General features: G+C 39.7%; 12 protein-coding genes and 1 non-coding gene across 13 annotated transcripts; 8 read left to right on the forward strand and 5 right to left on the reverse strand.

The window, feature by feature from the left end:
- Window positions 1–712: 712 nt before the first annotated feature.
- On the forward strand, window positions 713–1,528 carry SEI1 (seipin; the record flags this gene model as incomplete). The annotated part of the gene is made up of 1 exon (XM_018131178.1): window positions 713–1,528. One exon carries the CDS (start codon window positions 713–715, stop codon window positions 1,526–1,528), a length of 816 nt encoding a protein of 271 aa, XP_017986934.1.
- A 271-nt stretch (window positions 1,529–1,799) lies between these two features.
- AHK1 (Ahk1p) lies at window positions 1,800–5,033 on the reverse strand (the record flags this gene model as incomplete). The annotated part of the gene is made up of 1 exon (XM_018131177.1): window positions 1,800–5,033. One exon carries the CDS (start codon window positions 5,031–5,033, stop codon window positions 1,800–1,802), a length of 3,234 nt encoding a protein of 1,077 aa, XP_017986935.1.
- A 710-nt stretch (window positions 5,034–5,743) lies between these two features.
- On the forward strand, window positions 5,744–7,747 carry BRE1 (E3 ubiquitin-protein ligase BRE1; the record flags this gene model as incomplete). Its single annotated transcript, XM_018131176.1, has 1 exon — window positions 5,744–7,747. The coding sequence occupies one exon, from the start codon at window positions 5,744–5,746 to the stop codon at window positions 7,745–7,747; it is 2,004 nt and encodes a 667-aa protein (XP_017986936.1).
- A 217-nt stretch (window positions 7,748–7,964) lies between these two features.
- Window positions 7,965–9,059, forward strand: DUS4 (tRNA dihydrouridine synthase; the record flags this gene model as incomplete). Its single annotated transcript, XM_018131175.1, has 1 exon — window positions 7,965–9,059. The coding sequence occupies one exon, from the start codon at window positions 7,965–7,967 to the stop codon at window positions 9,057–9,059; it is 1,095 nt and encodes a 364-aa protein (XP_017986937.1).
- A 368-nt stretch (window positions 9,060–9,427) lies between these two features.
- AW171_hschr31806 lies at window positions 9,428–9,481 on the forward strand. Its single transcript, XR_001930089.1, has one exon. It is a non-coding gene; the product is annotated as an HCLSNR63 (small nuclear RNA).
- Window positions 9,482–9,640: 159 nt separating this feature from the next.
- On the reverse strand, window positions 9,641–10,187 carry RPL31B (60S ribosomal protein eL31; the record flags this gene model as incomplete). Its single annotated transcript, XM_018131174.1, has 2 exons — window positions 9,641–9,928; window positions 10,131–10,187. 2 exons carry the CDS (start codon window positions 10,185–10,187, stop codon window positions 9,641–9,643), a joined length of 345 nt encoding a protein of 114 aa, XP_017986938.1.
- A 561-nt stretch (window positions 10,188–10,748) lies between these two features.
- On the forward strand, window positions 10,749–11,546 carry RXT3 (Rxt3p; the record flags this gene model as incomplete). The annotated part of the gene is made up of 1 exon (XM_018131173.1): window positions 10,749–11,546. One exon carries the CDS (start codon window positions 10,749–10,751, stop codon window positions 11,544–11,546), a length of 798 nt encoding a protein of 265 aa, XP_017986939.1.
- Window positions 11,547–11,872: 326 nt separating this feature from the next.
- On the forward strand, window positions 11,873–12,517 carry GAG1 (Gag1p; the record flags this gene model as incomplete). The annotated part of the gene is made up of 1 exon (XM_018131172.1): window positions 11,873–12,517. The coding sequence occupies one exon, from the start codon at window positions 11,873–11,875 to the stop codon at window positions 12,515–12,517; it is 645 nt and encodes a 214-aa protein (XP_017986940.1).
- A 173-nt stretch (window positions 12,518–12,690) lies between these two features.
- On the reverse strand, window positions 12,691–13,002 carry BLS1 (Bls1p; the record flags this gene model as incomplete). The annotated part of the gene is made up of 1 exon (XM_018131171.1): window positions 12,691–13,002. The coding sequence occupies one exon, from the start codon at window positions 13,000–13,002 to the stop codon at window positions 12,691–12,693; it is 312 nt and encodes a 103-aa protein (XP_017986941.1).
- A 168-nt stretch (window positions 13,003–13,170) lies between these two features.
- Window positions 13,171–16,209, forward strand: VAM6 (Vam6p; the record flags this gene model as incomplete). Its single annotated transcript, XM_018131170.1, has 1 exon — window positions 13,171–16,209. The coding sequence occupies one exon, from the start codon at window positions 13,171–13,173 to the stop codon at window positions 16,207–16,209; it is 3,039 nt and encodes a 1,012-aa protein (XP_017986942.1).
- Window positions 16,210–16,326: 117 nt separating this feature from the next.
- On the reverse strand, window positions 16,327–19,146 carry UTP21 (rRNA-processing protein UTP21; the record flags this gene model as incomplete). The annotated part of the gene is made up of 1 exon (XM_018131169.1): window positions 16,327–19,146. The coding sequence occupies one exon, from the start codon at window positions 19,144–19,146 to the stop codon at window positions 16,327–16,329; it is 2,820 nt and encodes a 939-aa protein (XP_017986943.1).
- A 628-nt stretch (window positions 19,147–19,774) lies between these two features.
- VIP1 (inositol polyphosphate kinase VIP1) lies at window positions 19,775–23,185 on the forward strand (the record flags this gene model as incomplete). The annotated part of the gene is made up of 1 exon (XM_018131168.1): window positions 19,775–23,185. One exon carries the CDS (start codon window positions 19,775–19,777, stop codon window positions 23,183–23,185), a length of 3,411 nt encoding a protein of 1,136 aa, XP_017986944.1.
- Window positions 23,186–23,731: 546 nt separating this feature from the next.
- Window positions 23,732–25,012, reverse strand: PRS1 (ribose phosphate diphosphokinase subunit PRS1; the record flags this gene model as incomplete). The annotated part of the gene is made up of 1 exon (XM_018131167.1): window positions 23,732–25,012. One exon carries the CDS (start codon window positions 25,010–25,012, stop codon window positions 23,732–23,734), a length of 1,281 nt encoding a protein of 426 aa, XP_017986945.1.

Below are 25,012 nucleotides of genomic sequence, written 5' to 3' on the forward strand. Positions count from 1 at the left end.
TACACCATAGTTAGTATTAGTATTAGTATTAGTATTGGTATTAATATGGTATTCTAATATTACTATTACTATATCACTATTACTATTATTACTACTATTAATGCTACTACTGCTACTACTGCTACTACTGCTACTACTGCTACTATTATTAGTACTGTTAATAGTAATACCATAACTAGTTACTGCTTGTCCAAATTTGATCGTTTTTATTGGGATGGCAGTGGAAGTCCCGTCAGTAACAGTTTTAGCAGTATCAGCATTGGCAGTATCGGCAGTATCGGCAGTATCGGCAGTATTAGCAGTATTAGCAGTATTAGCAGTATTAGAGTTAATAGTGTCTTATAGCATTCACTGTAACTTCGAAATCCATCATATGACCACTTTCATCCCACAATTCATTGGTTAGTACTTACATATATTGCCTCTTTATCGACCTTTAGGTTCCATTCTAAAGTACAGCGCATAACATACAAAATGTTTATATCCTTATATAGCCCTACTTCTGAACTAGCCTTAGCAACGTAGAACAAGGACCAGATGATGTAAACTGGTCATATTTTATATTTTGTGATCTCCGTATATCTCCGTTTCATAGGATTTTAACTTTTTAAGGCTTATTATTTTGAAGTTCCCTAACCTAAAACTGACCCCTGTAACAACAACCACATGGAAATAAACAAGGCTACTTGAAATACTATTGATTCTTAGAGGTATGCAGGTGAATGTATTATGGCCATTGAAATGTTTACCGTGGGCTGTCTACGCAACGATTATTATTTGGGTCCAGTTAATTCTGATAATACCTTTGTCAACAATACTATGGCAAGAGTTCTATCAACAGCTAATCCCAGTTCAATCACGATATGAAGGTCAATTACAGCCAGAAATCATACAAGGAGCTGGCTCAAAAGATGTGATGACTTACCAATGGAATATGTCGCTTAATCGTTTGGATGATATAACCGCTCAAACAGTCACGATGGGAATTATTTCTGCGGACGCTAAACAAGAGTTTCCTCTAAGCATCTCAAAATTTGACCTCCCTAAGAATATTCCTTATTTCCTGAATCTGGATATCCAGGTATATTGTTTTGACAAGATACCGATTCATAACATAGAATTGCGAATTGATGATGTAGTGCAATACTTTACTATATCTTGCTTCCTTAATTTGGACTCTGCTGTTGATCAGCAATGGAATTCCAAGCCAATGGCTGAAAGAATTAAACGCGAATTTATGAATCATTTTTTTATGCCAGATATAAGTATAGCTCCCAATCAGGAGAAGGTATTGGTTACAATGCGTTCTACAGCCCAATTACTGTATGGTCAAGGAAGCCGCTACGAATTAAATATGCACCTCGGTGGGTTACGATATATAATGCTAAGGTGGAACAAAACGTTCCATGTTCTGGGTAGTACAGCCTTCGTCGTCATCATTTCTGGATGGTTTTACTTAAGCTTTACAATTGGGTTTGCAATGCTTGGGTACCTACGCCAGAAGACCGCGACATTTCGAAAGAAGTGAATGAACAGCATAGAGTTTATAATTTATATCTTAGCTACGTTTCTTGGTTATAGGGATAGTATACTATAGTGCCAATTATCAGCGCTAAACCGGATAAATTGAGAAAGTACAATGTAATACTTTCTCGTTCAAGTTAACAATTGAAAGTCAAACATAATGAAATAAAACAAATTAAATCAATACAACTGGTAAGTAATTAAAGATACTCAGAAAACGAGATAGGAATACATAAAAATACATAAAAAGGTATAGTGATACTACTTCATTTCTGTTATTCGAATACAGCAAGTGCATTTGTGGAGGAGTCCTTAGGCTGTCTGCTGTTCCGGTTAATTTGCGTAGCAACGTCCAGTTCCATAAAGATATCGCCCACTTCCCCAGTTTCACTTATAACATTTAGATAATTAAAATATTCCTCGACTGTTTCATTGTAGGTTAATATAACCTGAGCTAGCTTGCCCATTCTTGTATTTTGGTACATGTCAATTGTCCTCTTTTTTTTCATTTCGCTACAGGGAGAAGTGTATCCTAGATCTTCATTTGGGACCAACTTTGGTAAGACGCCATCCTTATGTTTGGCGGCCCCCTTACCATGCAAAGCTGGCTTAAGAGTTGGTTTAATGCCTGGTTTTAGACTTTCAGCAGGCGAAATGTCTGCAATTGTAAGATCTGAAAACACGTCTTCCTCATTTTGGCAATTGTTTGTATATTGTCTGTCGAAGAAGCTTAAAAAGCCCCAGTTTGGATTTGGAATCTTAGTAATTTTGGGAGAAGGCGCAGGTTTCTTTGACTCTACTCTTGGACTTATTTCCGTGGGTTTAAGCTGAGAAATACCTTCATAGGTAGTTGAGGTTAAAGACTCAAAGTCGAATCCGTCTATTAGTGTGTTGGTTTCACTCACTGGCATGTTGGGGGACATAGGCAAAGGTTTATCATATGCGCTTGCTTCACTGTTGTAACTCCCCCATTTCAAATTCGCCTGTCTGATTTTACTTGCTACAGAAGTCCCAGCTCCGGGTGCACCAACCTGTGGTGTAATAGTTAACCGAAAGATATGGCTTATTCCAACCTTCTCAGTGATATCGCTAGAAAACTTTAATTCAGGTGGAGCAAGTAATTTGCGCTTCTTTTTATTCCGAGTACTGGCAGAATTTTCCCGACTAGAACTACTGCTTGATAAACCTAATGTAGCAGATCCCCTCTGGCGTACAGAGTACCCATTCTCGTCAAGGGAATCAAAAGTTAAACCAGATAATTGAGAGACTGTTGAACATATTGATACCATTTCAGTAAATTCGGAATCCAAGCTATCGCTTGATGCAAATGGATCGTGACGTTGCGTCATCTGGCTACTGCTCATTGAAGAGCATGAGGAATTCGTAGAGGAAGAAATAGCCATCTTACCGTATGGACTAATTTTAGAAACCAATGAGGACCAAGCAGATGCAACACCTGTCATATTATAAAAGCCAGGTTCAGTGAAAGCTCTTTCGCCATTTTCAGCATCAGAACTACTGACTCCAGAAGGAGTAATTTTTCTCAGACTTATCATCTCAGACTTAGATCGTGTTTTCTTTTCAGCAAGTATTAATACTGCTTTAGTCACCATCTCATCAAAAACTTCGTAGGGATACCTACCTTTCATTGCAACCACCGATGGCCTGACATTGTAAAGAGAACTAACATACGGAAATAGAGTGAGATTTGATTGCTGTGAAGAGCTGCCAGGTTTTTCAGTCCTTCTATGTTCTTGCAAAATGAGATCTTCTTCTGCAACTGGCATATATGAAAACAGTACCAACTTCCTCCCTCCGTTAAGAATCAAAACATCTTGGAGTTCTTCATTCACAGCATTTATGTCAAAATACTTTGTAAGCTCCATGGTTTCATTATATGCAAGCATCAGTTTTTCTCTAACATGCATAGGATCCAGTTCTTTATCAGGAACAATTTTAAACACTAACAACTTCATGAATATAACTTTCGCAATACGGTAGCCTGTTTCCAGAGTCAAGTTGTCCCATAAATCATTCAATAAAAAGTCACGAATTTGAACTCGTTCAGAGTATTCAATCAAATCCCATATATTAAATAAACAAATCAATGCTGTAGTCTGACAATTGCCATTTAAAGTTGAAAGCATCCCCTTAATCCCATTTAGCCATTTCGACCAATTAAATGCTCTCATCATGCGAGGGGTACAATCTGTGAATTGGAAAAGAATAAACTGAAATAATTTATTATAAACGACGTTTCCAACAGTAGATTCATAGGCTGAGAATTTAGAAATATATTCTAGCTGCTTCGAATCATGCTCCCTGACAACAGCATGCAATAGAGTTTCCACGCTATCAAGTCTCTTCTTCCTAAAACAACCAACTAAATTTCGTATACATTCCCATAGTTTGACACTTTCAAACTTCGTATAAATGTAATTGTTCAAATCTTCCGTTGTGACGGCAATCGCAGTGTTGTTAAATCTTGTTTCTACGGAGAACGCATTGTTAATTGAGCTGGGTAGCGGTTCCCCCATTTTGTCTGTTCTCATATAATGTGTAAATTTTGGTAGATCCCTCGTTATGCTTCTACCAACGTAATCCATTAAGATTGACAGGCCAGGGCAATGGTCGATATTTAATCCCTCACATTGCCCGGCAGCAAGATGCAATTCAATAACGATATACCATATATGCCAGTAAAATGTCATAAAAACTTGGCTATCCTGTAAATAAGAAATCATAACCTGAAAGAGTTTTAGCTCTTCGGGGACAGCCCGTGAAGCAGCTGGTGGTACACCTGTTTGAAGTTGATAGCATACCGGCTTCCAGTACACTATGCTGTCATTTGGCATCGGAACGCTACGCACGTTGCCATCGCACAAAAACCGCAAAACTAACAAGTCATAACGCATCGTATTTGGCAAATAGAAATACGAATACGCAACCACCTTCCCCATGAATGATCTTAATAGCACATCAGATGCCTGCGTATGCACAAGCACGGCCTTAACCTGCGAAGCTGACAGAGCCGTATTTTGATTCACTAGACGACGTTTTTTCGAATTATGAACCAACCGGTTGGTAATATAATGAACCGTAAGAAGTAAATGATGCGAATATATGTCAAAATCCCTTTGCTTAAACCCAGCCGTAGGCTGCAATAGCGTTATAACTCTACTAATACATTCCAATGCTACTGATATCGTCTCAACAAACAACCCGGTCCCTTGCCGAGATCCCGCTCCGTTAAGATCGGAATTTAAAAAATTTAACAACGTTATCCACCACTGCGTCAAAACATCCCTATGAGGACCTTGTTCTTCTTGCTCACCATTCTGTAACCGCCGAAAGCGTGCTAATAGATTAAGCCTAAGAAATAGGCATAAACTCTTATTCGTACTAGCACTGTTTCCTTTCCCCTGCTGTAGTCCTCCACTAATCAGGGCAACAAACTGCTCCAGCGACTGCAGTAATACAGCGCTCTTGCTACTGCTGGCGCTATCCATTCAAAAGGATACTGAACCTACTAATACACCCTGTTTATCAACCTTAAAACAAATAAAACAACCGATTTCGATCTGAGGCTTAAGTTTCAACAGCAACCAACAATCCAGTACACAATATACCGATACCTGGCCCAAACAACACACGGTCACAAGGCTAGTGGCTTTGCTTTTCTAGTCTGAAATGGTTTTCGTTCAGTAATGCGTAGTCAACGCCGGCAAGATCTTGAATGACGGTGTTTGACGTTCCTTTTTTCCGTACAGTAAGTAAGCTTAAATTTCTATACTGTTTATTATATTTTACAAAAGACGTTGATTAAAAACGAACCTGAACAAAAGCATTGCTAAGCGCTATTAGGGTAATGCGAGATATCGTTACTTAACTGTAGCAAGTTCGGTAGGTGGTACTATATGCTTTTGCAGCCTGTGACGGCCAGTGTTGAGAATGGGTCGGCTGATTTCTCCTTCCCACGTGACCGCTGGTCGGTGGCGTTCAGGGGGATTAAAGGCCGGGGTAGACCGGGTAACTCACGGACCGGGTAACGGACAACGTTCCGACCGGGTAAGCATTCACAAATTTGTCCTCGTGATATCTAATAATAAGAGGCTTCCGTCTGATACCGGAAAAATGCTTTCAAAACATTATGGCTGGGATACTATTGCAAACTATAAACCACGTTCTTTTATATAAAGGCTAGTGATAGTAGGCGAAGATGACGGAACCACCAACTAAGAAGGCGAAGTTGGAGCTATCGGATGTTTCGGAGCCTTTAACACAACGTGATGTTATCTTGTTTCAAAAGGAAGCTTTATTCAGATGCATGAATAGGTATCGATCGGAGGCAAATATATCACAAAAGCAGGTAAAAGAACTGAAAGAATCCCAAAATAGATTTTTGGATGATTTGGCAGCAGTCTGTGGTGTTATAAGGTCTATTGCCCGTGTTTTGGTGGAGGGTGGCGACGAGGAGACGCAGAAGGTATGCAAACGGCTTGAAAATTGCGGAACAGAGGAAGTTGTACAAGAAGCATCAGAGTTTGCAAAGTATGTAGTAAATTCCCTTACGAAAGAGGATAAGCTTTGCTCAGTTGACTGGGATCGCTGGCAAAGCTTGGAGGTGGTGAATGGGAAGCTGGATTCTGAGAACAAACAGTTAAGAGAAGAGCTTGAGTCAATGAAAACATTTTATAAACAGCAACTACATCGTTATGACCGCGAAGAGAGTGTCAGTTTGAAGCGCGTTTTGAAGATTGCGGAAGGGCCCGAGGGGGAAAAAGGTCCTACAGCCAAGTCGCCAGATGCAGCAGCAGGGTCGCCCTCAGGTAGGCAGGGAACAGCAGAGAATGGGGGTGCTTCAAAGGGATCAGATGACCTTGCCGTACAAGTCGAGCAGGAAATGCACATTGCAGATTTGAAAACGAATATAGGAGTGCTGGAGAATACCGTGAAGCAGCTAACTGATTGGAAGACAGCTAAAGAGGAGGAAATTGTGAAACTTCGCCAGGCTGTAACCACCGGATCATCACAGCTTCCAGATGGTCAAAACGCGCATAGCTCGAGTAACAGCACGTTAGCATCTGCAACAGATGTCAGCACTCTGGCGACAAAAGTTGATGAATTAAATGAGGAAAAGCGGGAGCTGATGCAGATAAACGATGCCTACATGAAAAAGTTTCAGCAGTTATCTGCAGAACAGGAAGTGTTTACAAATCGCCTGTCTTCTGAATTCCAAACTGCACAAGAAACATTAAAGAAACATAATTCCAACTTGGAAAAGGACCTGGTAAGGATAAGAACAGCAAGAGATGAGTTATTGAGCAAGATTGCTTTGCTTGAAGCGAAAAAGGCTAAATCTGAGATGTTATCAGACCTCGAGAAGGCCCTGGAAATACAACAGGAGCAATTGCGTGCGTTGGGTAACAGGGAACCGGAACCATCTCAGGATGCTCTAATGAAAGAACTCCAAGATTTGGAGAAGGCATTTAAAGAGTTATCGAATTTCTCGAACAAAAAGTATTCTGAATACATAAACCAGGAGTCCATAATATCAAAGTTGACGGTGGAGAAGACAAAAGCTGACCAGAAATACTTTGCGGCTATGCGTTCCAAAGATTCCATCTTGATCGAGAATAAAAACCTGACGAAAAACTTAACCAAATCTAACGAGCTTATCCAGCAATTAAAGGATATTGAAAAAACATTGCAATCGAAGATCGAAAACCTACACAAACAACTACAGCTGTCTCAAACGAATGAGAAGAGACTAATAGATTCTAATAAAGTTACTTCATTGAAGATAATGGATTTGACTTCTCAACTTACAAAATCGAAGAAATCCTCCAACTCACTTCAACAAGAGCTTAACAAACTTGTGGAAGAGAAATCAAAGATTGAACTAAAAGCTCAGGATCTTGAAATGAAAATCAGTAACTTGCAGATTAAATTAACGTCGCAAGAAAATAAATTAAAGAAGCTTCACAAGATTTTGGTTTCAAATGGTGGTGATTATGGCGCACTGGCGGATGAATTAGAGAACTTCCGTACGGTAGTGTACTGTTCTCTGTGTTCAAAAAATTGGAAGGATACTGCTATCAAGACGTGTGGGCATGTGTTCTGTGCAAGTTGCTGTAAGGAGAGACTAGCAGCGAGAATGAGGAAATGCCCTACCTGTAATAAAGCCTTTTCATCGAACGATCTACTTGTTGTTCACCTGTAAATATAGTATCACCAGTGCTGCGTATAGCATTCTGCGTAGATGACCGTTTATAATCTGTAATATTAAAATATACATCTTAAATATGCGTGTATAGAGTTCTACGCATGCGTATTAATTTCGAAATTTTTCAACTCATAATATGATTCGTGCTTAACATCATCTTGTAACTGTACACTAAGGAAGACAAATATAGAACTCCAACTTCTTCATTTATTGCATGGCAAGCATATGTATTGAAGTTCCTAAACCTAAGGTCTTAGGTCCCAAGAATGATCCTTTACACTTAATTAAAACAAGAAAGAAAACTCATAATAGGCCTGCCACCATCGCTGGTCCTATGGTCAGATATTCTAAATTACCATTTCGGTTAACCTGCCTTCATTACAATACCGACATAGTATACACCCCTATGATACTAGCTCGTGAATTTGTGAGGAATAAACATGCAAGGATGGCTGATTTTAGTACTAATAGTAGAGATTCTCCATTGATTGTGCAGGTCGGCGTCAATAATGTTACTGATTTAATGCGCTTTGTAGAAATGGTCAGTCCTTACTGCGATGGCATTGGAATAAACTGTGGCTGTCCCATCAAGGAGCAGGTAAGAGAGGGCATCGGATCAGCATTGATATATAATGCTGAACTTTTAACAAGCATGGTCAGATCGGTGAAAGAAAAGTACGGCGATAAAGTAAGGCTTGAAACTAAGATCAGGATCCATGATGACTTGAAACAGACAGTTGCTTTATGTGACGGGCTAGTTGATGCTGGAGTAGACTGGATTACAGTTCATGGAAGAACAAGAAATACAAGATCGTCAGTCGCAGTGGATTTAGACGCTATAAAATTCATTCGAGAACATATAAAAGACCAAGAAATACCTATAATTGCCAATGGAGACTGTTTCACGTATAAGGACTTTAAAAATATAGCAGAATACACCGGGGTAGACGGAGTTATGTCTGCAAGAGGAATTTTGTCCAATCCTGCTCTTTTTAGTGGGGTCGATAAATGCCCATGGAGTGCAGTGGAGTTATTTTGGCATTATGCTATGGAATTAGGTACACTGCCCTATCAATTACTGCAGCATCACCTTCATTGTATGCTGAAGAGCATGGACGTCTCGAACGCTCTACTTAAAGAGATGATGCTGATACAAAATACATGTGAACTCATAGATTGGTTTGATGAAAACTTCATACTTAGGAGGTACCACAAGGAGCCCTTAACTGAAGGCACTGAAATCCCTTATAGAACCCCCCAAGCATGCAATATAGGTATCGGTGGGCTAGATGCCCTCTCTATAGGGTAGGTCTCAGTAAGCCCGGGTAACATATTAGATATATATATATAAAGCAAAAAAAATAACGATATAGCAGATGCGTCTTCAAAAGACAGTTACATCAGAATATCGTAGCTAATCTGCCCGATCTGCAGCGTTCGGACGTTCAGTCGAACTCCCACGACTACAGGGCTCTTATCTGTAAGAATGAGAACATTCTAACACTCACTTATCCGGTTTGAAATGATGATATCCTTTTTCTGCCAGTCTACTAAGAACAAGGCATGGACTCCGATCCATGTCGTAAGGCCATCCCGCGGGCAACTGCGTTCATCGGCTCATCCCCGGCGCATCCACTCGTTCTGAGCGGTGTTCCATTCAGGAGGAGTTGTTTGGAATTGGGGCCTTTTCATGTAATGAGCGGCTGGCGTATTTTGTCATAGTTACACTGATTATAACCACTTAAGTGATGTAAACCACCTTTACGTAGCTGAGGACTAATCCAACGTGTAAAAACTGGAATATTATCGAGCGTATTTATAACCTAAACTACAATGACTGCACAAAATACATAATCTGATGGAACATTATCTAATCGCGACGAAAGCAGTTTAAGCTTCTTCTTGCTCAACAACAACGGTTTGCAAACCCTTAACAGAGGAAACCAAAACTGGCTCAACGTAGGAGAACAATGGGTTCTTAGCGTTCTCTTCTTCGTTTCTTCTTCTAGAGATCTTTAATCTCATTCTGAATGGAACACCCTTGATACCCTTCTTCCAGACTTCAGTGTTCAATCTTGGGTCCAATCTGACATCTTCAGTACCCATGTGCAACTTGGCGAACTTCTTGATTTCCTTGACGGCCTTTGGAGCTCTCTTCTTGAAAGAGACACCATGCAACTGTAAAATAAAATGTTAGTACATAATTCATTCGCAAGCACTATATTTAAAATCCTGATATCCAGCGTTCGTAAGTTCCAGTACAAATAGTACAACCCCAATCCTTAGGTATATAGCAGTAGGTTATTTCAACAGTTTGACTACCACAACGGATCTAATTTTGAATATAGCCATATTTCGGTTCTTTATAAGTTAAACATACCCTCTTGTGCATGTTGATGGTGTACTCACGAGTAACAACGTCTTTCAAACCAGCCATTTCGTTCAGTTGATTGTATTCCGTGTATCTTAAACAAACACTATACAATATCTCATATTAGTTTTATTCATGTATTTAGGACGAAAAAGTCGCTAACCCGGGGGGGCCGCTCGACCTTCCGCCTGGAGGCCAGCAGGTACTGCCCCGTAGTCAGCGGTGAAACCCGCGTAGCGGTCCTGGAGGCCTGCCTAGCTGTCGGTGTCCGAGGTGAAGATGCAGAGCTCCCTGCCTAGCGGTCCCGCCACGCTGCAGTAGCAGCTAGTTGCTGGTTGCTGAGTTGCGGGAGGGTGCACCACGCGCAGCGAGATCCCCGCCTCGGGACTGCCTGTCTCACCGACGCAAAAAAAATACGTTCGGTCTAAATAAAACCCCGGTAAGTAAATGTACAGGTGTAACAGTCCCAACTGAACACCCTGGCGGCTGATTTTTTGTTCCCCTTACGAGGATTCATAATGTACCTTAGCAATGTACTAGCACTTCGTAGTAACCTCCACCGTTATTGATGTATATATAGCAAGAATACCCATCCCTATTTGATAAATAAAATTAGGTATTTATTAAATGACTGTTGAATACGCTCAAGAGGGTGGCTATCAACGCACTCAATCAGTTATTTACCAAATGCAAGAAACCCTTTTAAATGCATCAAAAGATGGAGTTAACGGAACTGATGATCTACAGAAATTAGCTGCCACAGAATCATCAATAACTGTAAATTCAGAGCGCGTTTTGAGTTATGTTAGCAAAAATTATGGCTTTCAGCGTCGTAATTTGGGAACTCTAAGATATAGTCCTCTGCGACAGGGCAGGTTTGAAGGCAGCGAGAAAAAACAAGAGCTTCCGTTTCCGTATAATTACTGCAGGGCCTTCATCCCAGAGCCATTCTTGCCTAGGCTTGGGACCAGCGCAATAAATTCTATTATAACTGTTATTTTGACGTCCGAAGACCTGCAAATCGCCATTGAGAAGAACCAAAATATAAGGTTCCAGAACCGCGAGCTATGGGGAGTAGATATTTATACCTGCGACTCCGATCCTCTGCTGGCATTGGTCCACTGCGGCGCGTTGGACTTCAAGGGGAGCTCTGGTACCCGTAAGCGTCGGACTCCGGCCAACCTCGAGAATCCTGATAATGTCGTTAGTTTATTCGACGATAAGCCACCACTGCATAGTAAATCAATGCCTGGTTTTGATTTAGAAGTCCAACTGCTAATGCTGCCTCCCTTACAAAGGTACTGCTCCGTGGAGCGGTATGGAATCAAATCAAGAGCCTGGGAAGTAATCCACGATGGTCTGAGCTACGGCATATATTCGATAAGAGTAAATCCGAGGGCAGAAGATGCATATGTGGAGTCGTAGTTAGTGCATGACTAGATCACTGCGTTCTAGGCTCTTAGGTCATGACTCCTAGGACTAAACGGCGCGGTTACCCGGCCAGGATTTACGCTGTTTTTACCTTCGCCACGGAACTGAATTTAGTACGACCATGAAACATCTAGTACCCTTCATTGCCTGAACGGGCTATAAACTTGTGTTTTAAATCCTACTTTCAACTGTTTCTATTCGCGTGGAACAGTTTGAAGCGACTTCGGCTGAAACCTCAAGCCGGGAATTTTTTGGTATCTTTGGTACATCGATATATTTTAATTGTATTATCCTGGTTTAACGCTGTTAATGCCAATGTAATGCAGAGAAATTCATCAGATTCAGCAACTATGTCAAAACTCAGAAAGCGTAGTCATGAATTTTTTGGTATAAGGTTATGGATGCATAAGTTCCGTGTGAATTTGAATAAGGTATCCTCTGAGGTGCTTTCGGACTCTAGTGTAAGTGATTATGGGAAGCGTACCGTTGATGCGTTATTTAATGGGAGTACGGAGATTTCTCCTGATTGGGTAGAACAGGAGCGCTATCTTGAAGATGCAAGTGCGCGTTCTCTTTCAACTACAGATCAGGAACAAACGGCATGTAGTAGCAATACGGAGGAAGTGACTGAGGAGTACACTTTTAGTAGCTACGACCCTATAAAGCAAAGGGAGCTTTTAAGTAGCCAGTGTAGTGGCCCTTTCATCCGAGGACCCGAGATATGGGAGACTAGACGAAAGCTATGGACTGCTAGGTCAGAAAATAATACTGAGGATGGTGCTGCTGCACACAAGGCTAACTTCGAGAAGATTAAGCCCCAGTACTATCCACGCATCTATAAAAAGCTTGTTGTGGACGACCGCTCTCTTTCTGAACCAGTCAATTTGTCCGATGTCATGAAAATAATCGAGGCAGGGTGGGTGGAAAAGAAGAAATGGGAATTGGCTTCAAAAGGTCTTTGTTAGCCAACTTATAGCTAACTCTAGGATTTGTTATATCTGAACACTACTGTTGTTATTCGGTCTATATGCAAAAAGAAAATCCTTAGTTTTGATCATCTCTCCAATGTGGTATTATTTGCTTCGTGTACTATATAGATTATAATACGATGTTCATAACTTCCAACATACATATAGTGCTAGTCGGCGTTTCTCCTACCTTCATTTACCATTTCTATGGTGGCTTCTATAACACGGATATCGCGATCAATGCGTTCTGCCCAGCTTTGCAATCCAGAGTATGGAAGCAACTTCTCATTATACTTCTCGTATAGCCTTTTAGCAGGTAAATAGCACTGTTCCTGAAACATCTCATCATGAATCTCTCGTAGTTTCTTCAATTGTACATGGTTTATATGTGCCTGGTTAGTTTCGATTTCCAGCTGTATATCAGCCACCTTAGTTGGTGTACGTGATTTTAAAACCTTATTAATCTCCTGCTCCAACTCCATAGCGATAATGCAACAGAACTGACCATTCCAAGCCTTAAGTTTATAGTTTTAGGGTATTTATTTGTACTAAAGTTTCGGTATATATAAATAAAAAAAGGGAACTCATTCGACACTTAATAATGTTTTGACTGCTACGGTGAAAGTAAACAGCACAACTGAAGCTTGGCAATGTTAAGGGCTGAGTTCACCAATTTGGTTGCATGTCATGAAGCTAAATGTGTGTTGCCTGTTAACTCTTCCAAGAGTATCATCGTTGTCAATAGTAATAACGACTTCTTCGTATATACGATTGACGAGAAATCAAATGTTCGATTACTATACCAATATGAGCAGCCGTTAGGTACTTCAGTAGATATTCAGAAGCTAGCATATTCAGTCCAATTACAGACTGTATTTGTTAAGTGTGAGAAATCGTTTTTGTTATTGCATGCCAGTTCGTTGAAGCAATATGATAAGATTGTTGATAAAAGAGGATCAGATAGGTTTTGGGTCTTTGAAAAGACCGATGGAGATGATATGCAAATGACACTCCTTGTATACTCTATTAAGGATACGATGAAATTAAGGATGCTTGCATGGATTAATAAACAATTCCAGTCGATACAAGAAGTTAATTTAAGCTCAAAATCTGAGGTGCTTAAGTCCGTAACACTAGACGTAAATGGTTGTATAGTGGTATCATCTACTGCGGTTTACCACTGGCCGTTCATGCAATCCTATTTGCTACGAATTGACAAGGTTCAAAAGCCAGCTTGGCCAAAAGATCTCTACGATGCGGTTATGGAGCTGGAAGCTTCTCAAACCGAACTGTCGGTACAAGGAAAATACATTGCTGAGGATACTAAGTCAATTCGCTCCAGTGATAACATGTCTCAGATCTCAAAGAAGACGAATATGTCAAGTTTCTTCTTCAAGAAACCTATTGGACGAGCATTTAACGATATTCGGTTTACTTTCAAGCCATCAAACTTGCCTCATCCTGTGGTTCTTGATGGAAAAACCGAGATGCTACTCCAATTAGATGTTAGTGACAATGGAATGCACGTAATTACTGTCATAGATAACAAAAAATTCTATGATCGAAACAAAGAGTTTAATAAGGTGCAACATTTCTGCTCTCGCATGCTTATAGTCTATAATTCCAATTCCGTGAAGATAGTGGACTACTACCATGGCTTTACTTATGCTGAAATCTTTGTCAACAAAGGAGTGAAGAAAGTTTTTGTCCCATCCCACTTAACGTTAATGTTGTGGACCACAGATAACACACTGGAATTTTACCGTCTAATAGTGGACAGGTCTGCAGAATCCTTAACTGTCGCAGATGACAAGCCAGTATTTGATGAAATCGAGGAAAATCGATATGAGATTTTGAAGAAGAGGATGATGTTTTGTGAAACGTCGCTAGATATGGACGCTATAGTTAATTTTATTGGTGAAATGGAATCATCCGAAATAACTAAAATAGCTGAGAGATATTGCTTAAAACTTCGTGATCTCTCTATTAATTTTGCCACGAAGTCTTACGAAAGGGTAGAATATCTAAATCCTACATTCACGTCAAGAAGTCCGATTGATCGTGTTAAAAAATTGCATGAGCTTATAGTGAAACAAATGTTTGATTTATTTATTTCATTTTTGGCTCCCCCTGAACTAGTAATAAAACTATGCCTGCCGCTGGATATGACTGAGACTATAGACAAAATCTCACCTGTCTACACAGCTATATCTAAGCGAAAACAACCAGAGTTACCAGCAAAACTAATTAATAGATGGTGCTTACCTTACCTGACTGAGATTAGAAGGAACCTGCAAAAACTGCAAAAAGTTGGTCCAGAAGGGAAGATTGAATGGCATTATAGATCGCATAAATTGAGGGTTGGCCTGGAGTTTTTCCGAATTAACAGCGATAGCAATATTACCTTGAAAGACTTGATGAAAATAATTGATACCGCTCTTTTTGAACTTTATGTCCGTTATAATAGGAACTTAGTTGGACCATTAATCAGAGTTAATAATGACTGTGATTTTGATGTTGTAGAAAAAACATTACGGGAGAATCAAATGTTCCAAGAATTAATTGATTATTATTATAATATGGAAGAGCACGGTAGAGCACTCTCTTTATTAACAAATCTACCAGGAATTGTTGAAGGACATCAGCCAGTTAATGGCTTAGATGAAAAGATCCAGGATCTAATAATAGACTATTTGCGAAAGCTACCAAACCAATTTCTAGATAGCATTTTCCAATATACAGATTGGTTATCAAAGAATTCAACTGACATAGAGTTTGTGATTACAAATATATTCATGAACGACTCTCCATTATGTGGAACCTACAATTACAAAGAGGTATACAGGTTTATTGACAAACACAGCCGTGCATTATCACTAAGGTACTTGGAATATATTATTAACATTTACCACCATACTGATACTAAGCTTTTCAATTATTTGATTATGAGATATATAGAAAATCTTGATGATAATATCTCTGTTAAAAAGTTGAAGGCGATACTCAGGACTACTTCCCATTATGAACCAAAAGTAATATTAAGGTATCTGACAGTTGCATTAGAAAGCGAAGACTTAAGTCCTGAAAAGGACAAATTATTAAAATTACTAAGAACTTATCCACTGAGGAGATTAGGCGAACATGATACCGCTCTAAGGATATTAGTCGAGGACCTTCATAATTACTCTCAGTCATCTCTTTATTGCAATGAAATATATTCTTCTGATAAAGACGCTGGGGTGAAAGTGCTAATGTTATTATTTAAAAAGTTACTGTCACAGGTTGCAACACATGGCTGGAATAATATACATTTGTTTCTTCTTGAAAACGGGTCAAAACTAGACACTCTCACATTGCTTGAAATGCTCCCCAATGATATACCAATTAAAAGCCTCAGTGAATTCCTCAGCAGAAGAGTTAAACATGCTTCTATGAAGAAGAACCAGTCTCGGATCCAAAGTAACCTTCTCAGGGTGAATCTAATTGAACAAAATTACTTGGCGACACAGGTGATGTCTGAATTCGTCATTATTGGGGAGGATACAAAATGTTACATATGTCATAAGAATTTAAATGTTGGGAGTAGTGAATTGTTTTCCCTATATAAGCATGACGACAGTAACATAGTCACCCATTATAATTGTGGTCGGTCATTACAAGGAAAGATTAAACCGGGTGCGAATGCTTAACGTTAATTAATAAACCAAAATATAATTCATGCATGAATCTATACGATTAAAAGCTCGGTGATGATAATTACCAGTATCGTTAGAAAGTTAAATAAAACTGCTACATACTGACATGAATCAAACGGTACTGACGAAACCTATAATGCTTGAGCACATCTTCACTAAATCGTCAAGTTTTTGCACATTCGCAGCATGATTCTTTTCCCAGGCATTAATTGCCTTTTGTATAGCCTTATTGTTGTGGTTTGCATTAATGATAGATCCATGAACCCTTAAGAACATATTCATGAATGCTTCATAAATATCGAAATTTTTGTTCGTGGTTAAACCAAATGCCAATGCATTAATGAACGCGATTATCTCTTCGAATGGCTCAAAAGCATTGAGTGATCTAATTTCCAAATCGATAGCCGAGGGAGCCATGCTAACCAATGTGTCCAAAAATTCGCTGTAGTCTTCCGATTGTGAACATACTCTCAGTAACTTTGTAAATTTGGATTCAAAGCTGACTTCACCAGAGGGCTTAAACTTAGCCAAGTTTTCTTCCGCTTCTACTGCCTTTCTGCCGGCCTCTTTCATATTCAGTTGAGAAGCTACATCCTGGGCTTCGACACCTTCTCTACTAGAAGCCTCGTCACCAACCTTCTCTCCTGTCAATTGCAGGAAAAACGGCAACTTTTCGGGCTTCTTAGGTGCTTCCTTCGGCTTTGATCTTTGCTTAATCACATCTAGTTTTATGAGAGTGTTCATCTTGCTCCGAGGCCCCAATGAAAGTGTAATTAAGTCATCGCTAATTTGATCCAATGATGTGTACTTGTTTGCAAAATACTCCCCTTCTTCCTGATCAAATGCACCATCCAATAACGAAGCACCACCTTGCTGGGCAGAAGAAGGTAACAGCGTGCTGGCAAACTCCTCTTCATCAATATGTCTTGTAGAAATGGCTTTAAACTGTGCTCTATTAGTCCAGAGGGAAATCCCATTACCAAAAACATGGGTGGTTGCAAGAAAATCACCTTTAGGCGAAAACTTCAGCCCAGTAGCAACATTCTCCAGTTTTATACCGTCTATGCATCCACCAGTTGGTAAATCCCATGTCCTAATAGTAGAATCCAAGGATGCGGATACAACCCATCTTCCATCTGGAGAGAAATCAAGAGCGGTTATTCTATTCGAGTGCCCCCATAGTTGACGAATTATCCTCATGGTTATAGTATCAATAACGAAGATAGAAAAATCATCTAGAGCAAATACTGCAATATCAGAAGATTTATGGTAAACCATCTGTGTAATTGGCGCATCCAGCTGTAATTTGCCCAGTAAAGTATTACTATTGAAGTCATAAAATCCAACAATGCCATCTAAACCACATGATACTAGTCTTCTGTTGAAACCATCAATTGCAACACCAGTAACAGCTTTCTTATGCAGTTTATATACCTTACGCTTGATACCACTCTGTAAATTGTAAACCGCAATACCACCGTTGGACGAACCCACGAAACCAAAGTTTCCACAATGGGAAATGGCGACCGCTTTGACTAAACCATCATCACTAGTTGGTAGTGTCCACCTGCCAACTCTTTTGGTCCTAGAATTCCAAGTTCTCGCAAACCTCTCATCTTTATGCCCTGTAATGATATTCTCCCACTCGCCTTCTCTAAAGTTGCCAATAGCTATTGAAACAATCTCAGAAAACTTTTCTTTTACAGTGCTACCAGCGATTCTGGACCCATCCTTATTCTTATGCAACCTCTGTGAAAGCTCATACGATTGAGCATCTTTACGTAACGAGAACCCACGTAACGACTTATCCTTCGAAGCTGATAACACAAAATGGCTCTCATTGTCCGCAAAAGTAATGCATGTAGGTGGTTGCGAGTGACCTCCTCGAGAACGTAATAACCTGGGAGGTTGTACAACGATCTCTGAATCAGCTTGTGATAATGAAGGGTCAAAAGCAAATTCCTTCAACTGGTTATCTCCGCCGGTTGTAACAACTATAGGCTGACCATTCAAGAATGACGCTCTAACAACCCCACCCTCAGATTCCTTATGGACACCATTCATGATATGTATACGGGAACGGCGGTCCATGTCGTAAAACATAATTGAACCATTAGTAGCTCCAACAGCAACGTGAGCTGAACCATCAGTTCTAAACGAAAGAGAAGACACTACAAACGGCGTCTTTATGGTCCGTAGCTTCCTTGCCTTCTTCACATTAAACAAAATTACCTCCCCAGTATTAAGTCCAAGAGCCATCACATCTAATGCAGGGGCTGGTGTCGCAGTAGTAATCTGAGATGGAAACTCATCAGAAGTGTAAAGCAACTTCCTGGTGCGGATATTGTACAGCATAAAGTTAGATTTGGATACAACGATAATCTTATTAAGATATGTCGCTAAATGAATTACTGACACAATCTGATTGGACTTGGAAGCATTAATAGTAAAGGAAGTGTAGAACTGGCAAGGAACCTTACTGGCTGGCGTTTCCTTCCTGAATACGTAGACACTGTTGTTATCAGCAGACACACATAAATAGTCACCAAACACACATAGATGCTTCACCGTACAAGAAGCATCGGGTAATTCAACTACTGCTACCTGTTTACCTCTCTTATAAATCCCAACTTTATTTCCATAACCAGCATACAAGTGGTGGTAATGAGCTGCTAGGCATGTAATTTTAAACTCGGTCTCTCTTTCACACACAAATAATAAGTGCAAATTGCTTGCATCATAAATTTGGAAGCTTTTACCAATACTAGTAGCAATATAAAATGTACTACCAAGAGTACCAATTGCAAATGGAATTTCGTTACTCACATTACCAATGATTCTAAATGGTGAGAATACCTTCGAAACTAATTTTGAGTCATTAGGCTGCTGAACATCGGGCTTAAATCTCTTGGTAGAATTAACTTCAGCCATCGCGCTTACTTTAATGCCTCAGAGTGATGTATAACTCCTATGTGGCGGTACCTTAAAATGCTGGACAAGCTCATCGCGGGTATTCTGGAACTGGACATCAAATTTTTCAGGTCATTCGCTACGAACCGGTGATCAAAAGAAACGATCATGCGTTAAGCTCATCGTCATGAAGGGTGTTCAAAAGATGGCTAGTGTAGTCTACTGCAGGTCATTTACTTCTTTTACGGTGTCGTTAGTCTCCTATAAACCGTTCAATTAATGTTTTGTGCCTATTACTTCTCCCAAAATTTTATAGGGTCAAGAACATAAATAGAGTCATAACAATTACCCCAGAACATACTACATCGGAGATAAATAAGCTCAGTCAGCAAGTGAGCTTCTCTCATTACTATAATAAGCTTTGTAAGTGCAATTGTCCAATTCAGAGGTCCTTCTAGCATGAATAGTCGTATAATGGAACTTGTGCTTGATTTTTAGGTAAGCAATCTAAATATATATTAAATTTAACAATCTTTTAAGCCTAGAAAGGCCATCGCACATTACAAATAAGCCCCATAGTGTAATAAAAACTAATAAATTAAACGTATTTCCATAAGATTTAACTATCCGAACCTTTTATCCTTATACCATGGATAAAGAAAAGTCGCCGCAACCAAAGTTATCTCCATTGTATTTGAGCAGCAATACTAAGAAGGCGATGGAATCTATAGCACCAATATTGGAAGGGTTTACTCCCAAGACTTCTTCAAGCGAAAATACATCTTTAAAACTACCACCTGCAAGTATTGTAACGGATGAGGAATCAGAGTTGGATGACATAAATGACCCAGACTCGCAATCCAGTGGTAATACTGTTCACCAACAACAGTCAACAACGGGTACAAAATTAACCCGTGGGGCTTCTGTGTCTCCTACTGACTCAACTAATGAAAATTGTGCACCTGCTCTAAAGTCCTACACGTGTCCGTCCCAAGATGCGCTTGGGGATGGCCATTGCGATAATCTACAAGGGAATAAAGGTTCTGAACTTTCTCCTACCGAACCTAGCTCATGTCAAGATGGCCCCCAAAGCTTTGATATGCAGGAGGATAGCGCTAAGCAGGAGCAGGATGACGACCAAACTGATATTAAGCAGTCGCTTGAACAGTCAGACGGCGGTCTCCCCACTCCAAGCTCAGCTAGCTCTTCTCGTAAATCATCAACTTCTATTGTTAAACCACAACTTCCTCGAATTGGAAAGATTGGTGTGTGTGCTATGGATGCGAAGGTGCTATCCAAGCCATGTAGACATATTTTAAATCGTTTAATTGAAAATGGGGAGTTTGAAACCATCATATTCGGTGATAAGGTAATTTTGGATGAGAACATTGAAAATTGGCCAACCTGTGATTTCTTAATATCCTTCTTCTCCAGTGGTTTTCCATTAAATAAGGCTATTGACTATGTGATGCTACGTAAACCGTTCCTTATCAATGACTTGATCATGCAAAAAGTCCTTTGGGATAGGCGGTTATGCCTACGGGTGTTGGAGGCAGCCAATGTTCCAACGCCTGAGAGACTTGAGATTTCAAGAGATGGTGGTCCTAGAGTTGATGATACTCTAAGAGAAAAGCTTCTGGAACGTGGAGTAGAAGTAAAGCCTATTAAGGAACCGGAATGGAGAATGATAGACGAAAACACACTTGAGGTGGGCGGCAAAATTATGACTAAACCTTTTGTTGAGAAGCCAGTCGACGGTGAGGACCATAATATATATATATACTACCATTCCAAGAATGGTGGTGGTGGTCGCCGTCTGTTTAGAAAAGTTGGTAATAAATCTTCTGAATTTGACCCTACATTGAGTCATCCACGTTCAGATGGTTCTTATATCTATGAAAACTTCATGGATACCGACAACTTCGAGGATGTAAAAGCTTATACAGTTAGTGACACCTTCTGCCATGCAGAAACAAGGAAATCCCCTGTTGTAGATGGAATTGTCAGGAGAAATACTCATGGCAAGGAAATCAGATACGTTACAGAACTTACAGACGATGAAAAGCAGATCGCAGCGCGTGTTTCCAAAGCCTTCTCTCAAATGATCTGTGGTTTCGATTTGCTTCGCGCCAACGGGAAAAGTTTTGTCATTGATGTTAATGGGTTTTCATTTGTGAAAGATAATTCTGCGTATTACGATTCATGTGCTAAGATATTGCGTGAAACCTTTCTAAATGCTAAGAAACAAATTGATCTCGAAAAGCGCCACTTACCGGTTATACAGGAGGAAAAGAGGCAAAAATGGGTTTTCAAAGGTCTAGTTACTGTTATTCGTCACGCTGATCGGACGCCAAAGCAGAAATTTAAGCATTCCTTTAGGTCTCAAATCTTTATATCTTTATTGAAAGGACACAAGGAAGAAGTGGTGATTAGAAACGTTAATGATCTTCAGATTGTGTTACAAGCTTTGCAAATAGCTAAAGAAGAGGGTGTGGAAGACTTAAACAAGTTAAATCTATTATCAAGTACCTTAGAAAAGAAGCTAAACTTTCCCGGAACAAAAATTCAACTAAAGCCTGTTTTGAACGGTGAAAAAGAAGTCGAAAAAGTACAGTTTATACTTAAATGGGGTGGGGAGCCAACACATTCTGCTCGTTATCAAGCACAAGAACTAGGTGAACAAACCAGACAAGACATAGATTTGTTAAACAAGAACATTCTTCAGAACATAAAAATATTCTCATCATCTGAAAGGCGTGTTCTTCTTTCAGCGCAACTATGGGCAACTGCTCTATTTAGTGCTGACGGATTGGGTAATGATGAAATTAATATTAGGAAGGATTTGTTAGATGATTCTAACGCTGCTAAAGACCCTATGGATAAAGTGAAGAAGCAATTAAAACCTCTATTAAGAGAAGGGAAAGAAGCACCACCGCAGTTTGCATGGCCTCCAAAGATGCCACAACCATATTTGGTTATCAAGAGAATTGTTGAACTAATGAAGTATCATAAGAAAATCATGGACCGTAATTTCGCTATAAACAGTAACATTGGTGATACTCAGACTCGATGGTGTTGTGGTGAAGACGCTTTCTTGTTTAAAGAAAGATGGGATAAGCTTTTCAAGGAATTTGTTTGTGTGGATAAAGTTGACCCTTCAAAGATTTCTGAATTGTATGATACGATGAAGTACGATGCTCTTCATAATAGGTCATTCCTTGAAAACGTATTTGCACCAGATGATTCTTTGGGACTTGATAAAGGTACAGAAGTTCAGCACTCCCTTGTTGATAGGTACCCCATTAATATTTTAGCAAAAAACAACTTCAAGATTCCTGAAGGTATAAACGGTAATGCGAAGTCAGGTAGCTCCAGCGTTGGTTCTTTAGGTTGGGTTTTAGAAAAAGAGGGTTGCGCAAATGCTCATTGTACTACCACAAACTCAACTTTCGACCACCCGAAGTACATGCATCTTAGAGAACTGTATAGGTTGTCAAAGGTACTGTTTGACTTCATCTGCCCTCAAGAATACGGTATTGAGGATAATGAGAAATTGGATATTGGGTTGTTAACTTCGTTACCGCTAGCAAAACAGATCTTGAATGACATCGATGCAATGAAAAACAAAGATACACCAGCGTGTAACGCATATTTCACTAAGGAATCTCATATCTACACGCTGCTTAACATAATTTACGAAGCTGGATTGCCAATGAGAATTGCTAGAAATGCATTGCCTGAGTTAGACTATCTGTCGCAAATTAATTTTGAGTTATACGAAAGTGCTGATAGTTCTGGTCAAAAATCGCATGCCATTAGACTGAAAATGTCACCCGGTTGCCACACTCAAGATCCTTTGGACGTTCAACTAGACGATAAACACTACATTAGTTGTATTCCAAAAATTTCTCTTACAAGACATTTGGATATGGATTATGTGTCCCAGAAGCTAAGAAACAAGTTCTCTAGGGTTATCATGCCCCAGAAATTCACTCCAGTTCATATTACCAGTCCCAACCTAACTTACAGAAAAATGCCGACTCAATCTATACCAGATTGAAACTACGTAGCAAGGATGTAATGTAAAACCTACTAGAAATAGCACGTTTACGTACGACGAGTAATTTTGATTTACTTTACGAGGAAAGTTTATACTAAGAGAATAGATTTCAACATTACTAGAAACTCCTCCTACATTTCAAAATATAAGCATGGGATAAGTAGAATCAACATGAGAGAAGATAAATTACTTCTGTTGATCCCCTTCTTATAAGTTTTTAAATCTTCCCTTGCTTTTTTGTTATTCCAATGCTCCGTTAGTACTACGCACCTAGTATGGGTGCTAGTCCTGCAGTCTCAATTGACTGCATCATTGGTTATAAGACGCTCTTTAAAGATCATCTGGTACTAAAATCGTACTACCATATCACCCAGCAAGTAAAAAACGAACATTTGTTCTACCAAAATAGTAAGAGCTTAGATTGCCTTGGAATTGTTCAATAAATAATTAAACATAATAGTATACATCACCAAGTGCATAATTCCAATATGAATAGAATAAATATTTGAATGAATTATCAGATAACCATTTGATGCGAAGGGTCCCTCAAAGTGTCCTCAAGGAGTCAAATAATACAGATATCGACTCTCCATAGTGATCACGACGGATACACTCTGCAAAAATACTAGAAACATCAATCACTACCAACTTCTTAGAGTTTTCCATGTGCTCTTTGTTTATTGGATAAGTGTTGGTCACAATAATTTGATGAATATAGTCTGATGCTTCCAGTTGCTCCAAACAGTCACCAGTAAAAATACCATGTGTAGCAACAACGTAAACCTTTTTAGCCCCACAGTTCTTCGACATATGCTCTGCAGCAGCAATAAAGGACCCCGGTCTATCGATTAAATCATCGAGAATAATAGCTGCATGGCCGTTAACGTTACCAACTAAAGTAATCAGTTTTTCTTCCTGTAACTCCTCAGGAGTTTCGTCGTCATCAGAATCAGCGGCAGTTTCATAACAGCCACCAATAGGGTGTGAATCGCTACCAATAGATCCCTCATGATCCGAATCTATAGCCTCGGATTTGTAAGCATCGTCAACATCATCATCGATGACATGTCCGTTGACAACTCTAGCCGTCTGGATACCATTCGTAAGTATAATGTTCTCCTCCTCGTTTTCAGTAGCACCTGGTCTGACAATAGGTCTATTCTTTCTCAACATAGACTGCTTGCGTAACCTTAGCTGAGTCATATCCTTATTTTGAGAATACAAATCCTTAGACCGCCGTCTATCAGTATGTATCATAGCAAAGTTGATCTTCAAGAAATCAGCTAACGCGGTTACCCTTTTCGTACCACCTGGGTTCTTACAAACGACAACTACGTTCTGATAATCTTCAATATTCTCGCGAATCCATTTAGCCAAACTTGGACCACCATATAAGTTGTCCACTGGCTTTGTAAAAAAGCCTTGCATTTGCGATGCGTGTAGATCCATAGAAACAATATGATCCGCTCCAGCCATCACCAGCAAGTTAGCAAGCATTCGGGCAGTAATAGCTCCCCTATGTCTCTTCATCTTGCATTGTTTAGAGTATGGAAACTGTGGAATAACTGCAGTAATCTTCTTAGCTGAACCACCCCTGCAAGCTGAAACCAAAATCAACAACTCCATTATATGATCATTAATGAAAGGCGAACCGGATTGTATAACATAGACATCTTCGTCTCTAACAGAAACCCCGATTTGCACAGATGTTTCACCGTTAGCGAACTTTTTTAAAGTACATGGAGCTGGCTTAATTCCGAGCTTCTCACAAACGAGATTGCCCAACTCTGGATGAGAATTACCAACAAATACCTTACACTTACGCAT

The sequence above is a fragment of the Eremothecium sinecaudum genome, chromosome III (assembly GCF_001548555.1).
Source record: "Eremothecium sinecaudum strain ATCC 58844 chromosome III, complete sequence".
Taxonomy (NCBI): Eukaryota; Fungi; Ascomycota; class Saccharomycetes; order Saccharomycetales; family Saccharomycetaceae; genus Eremothecium; species Eremothecium sinecaudum.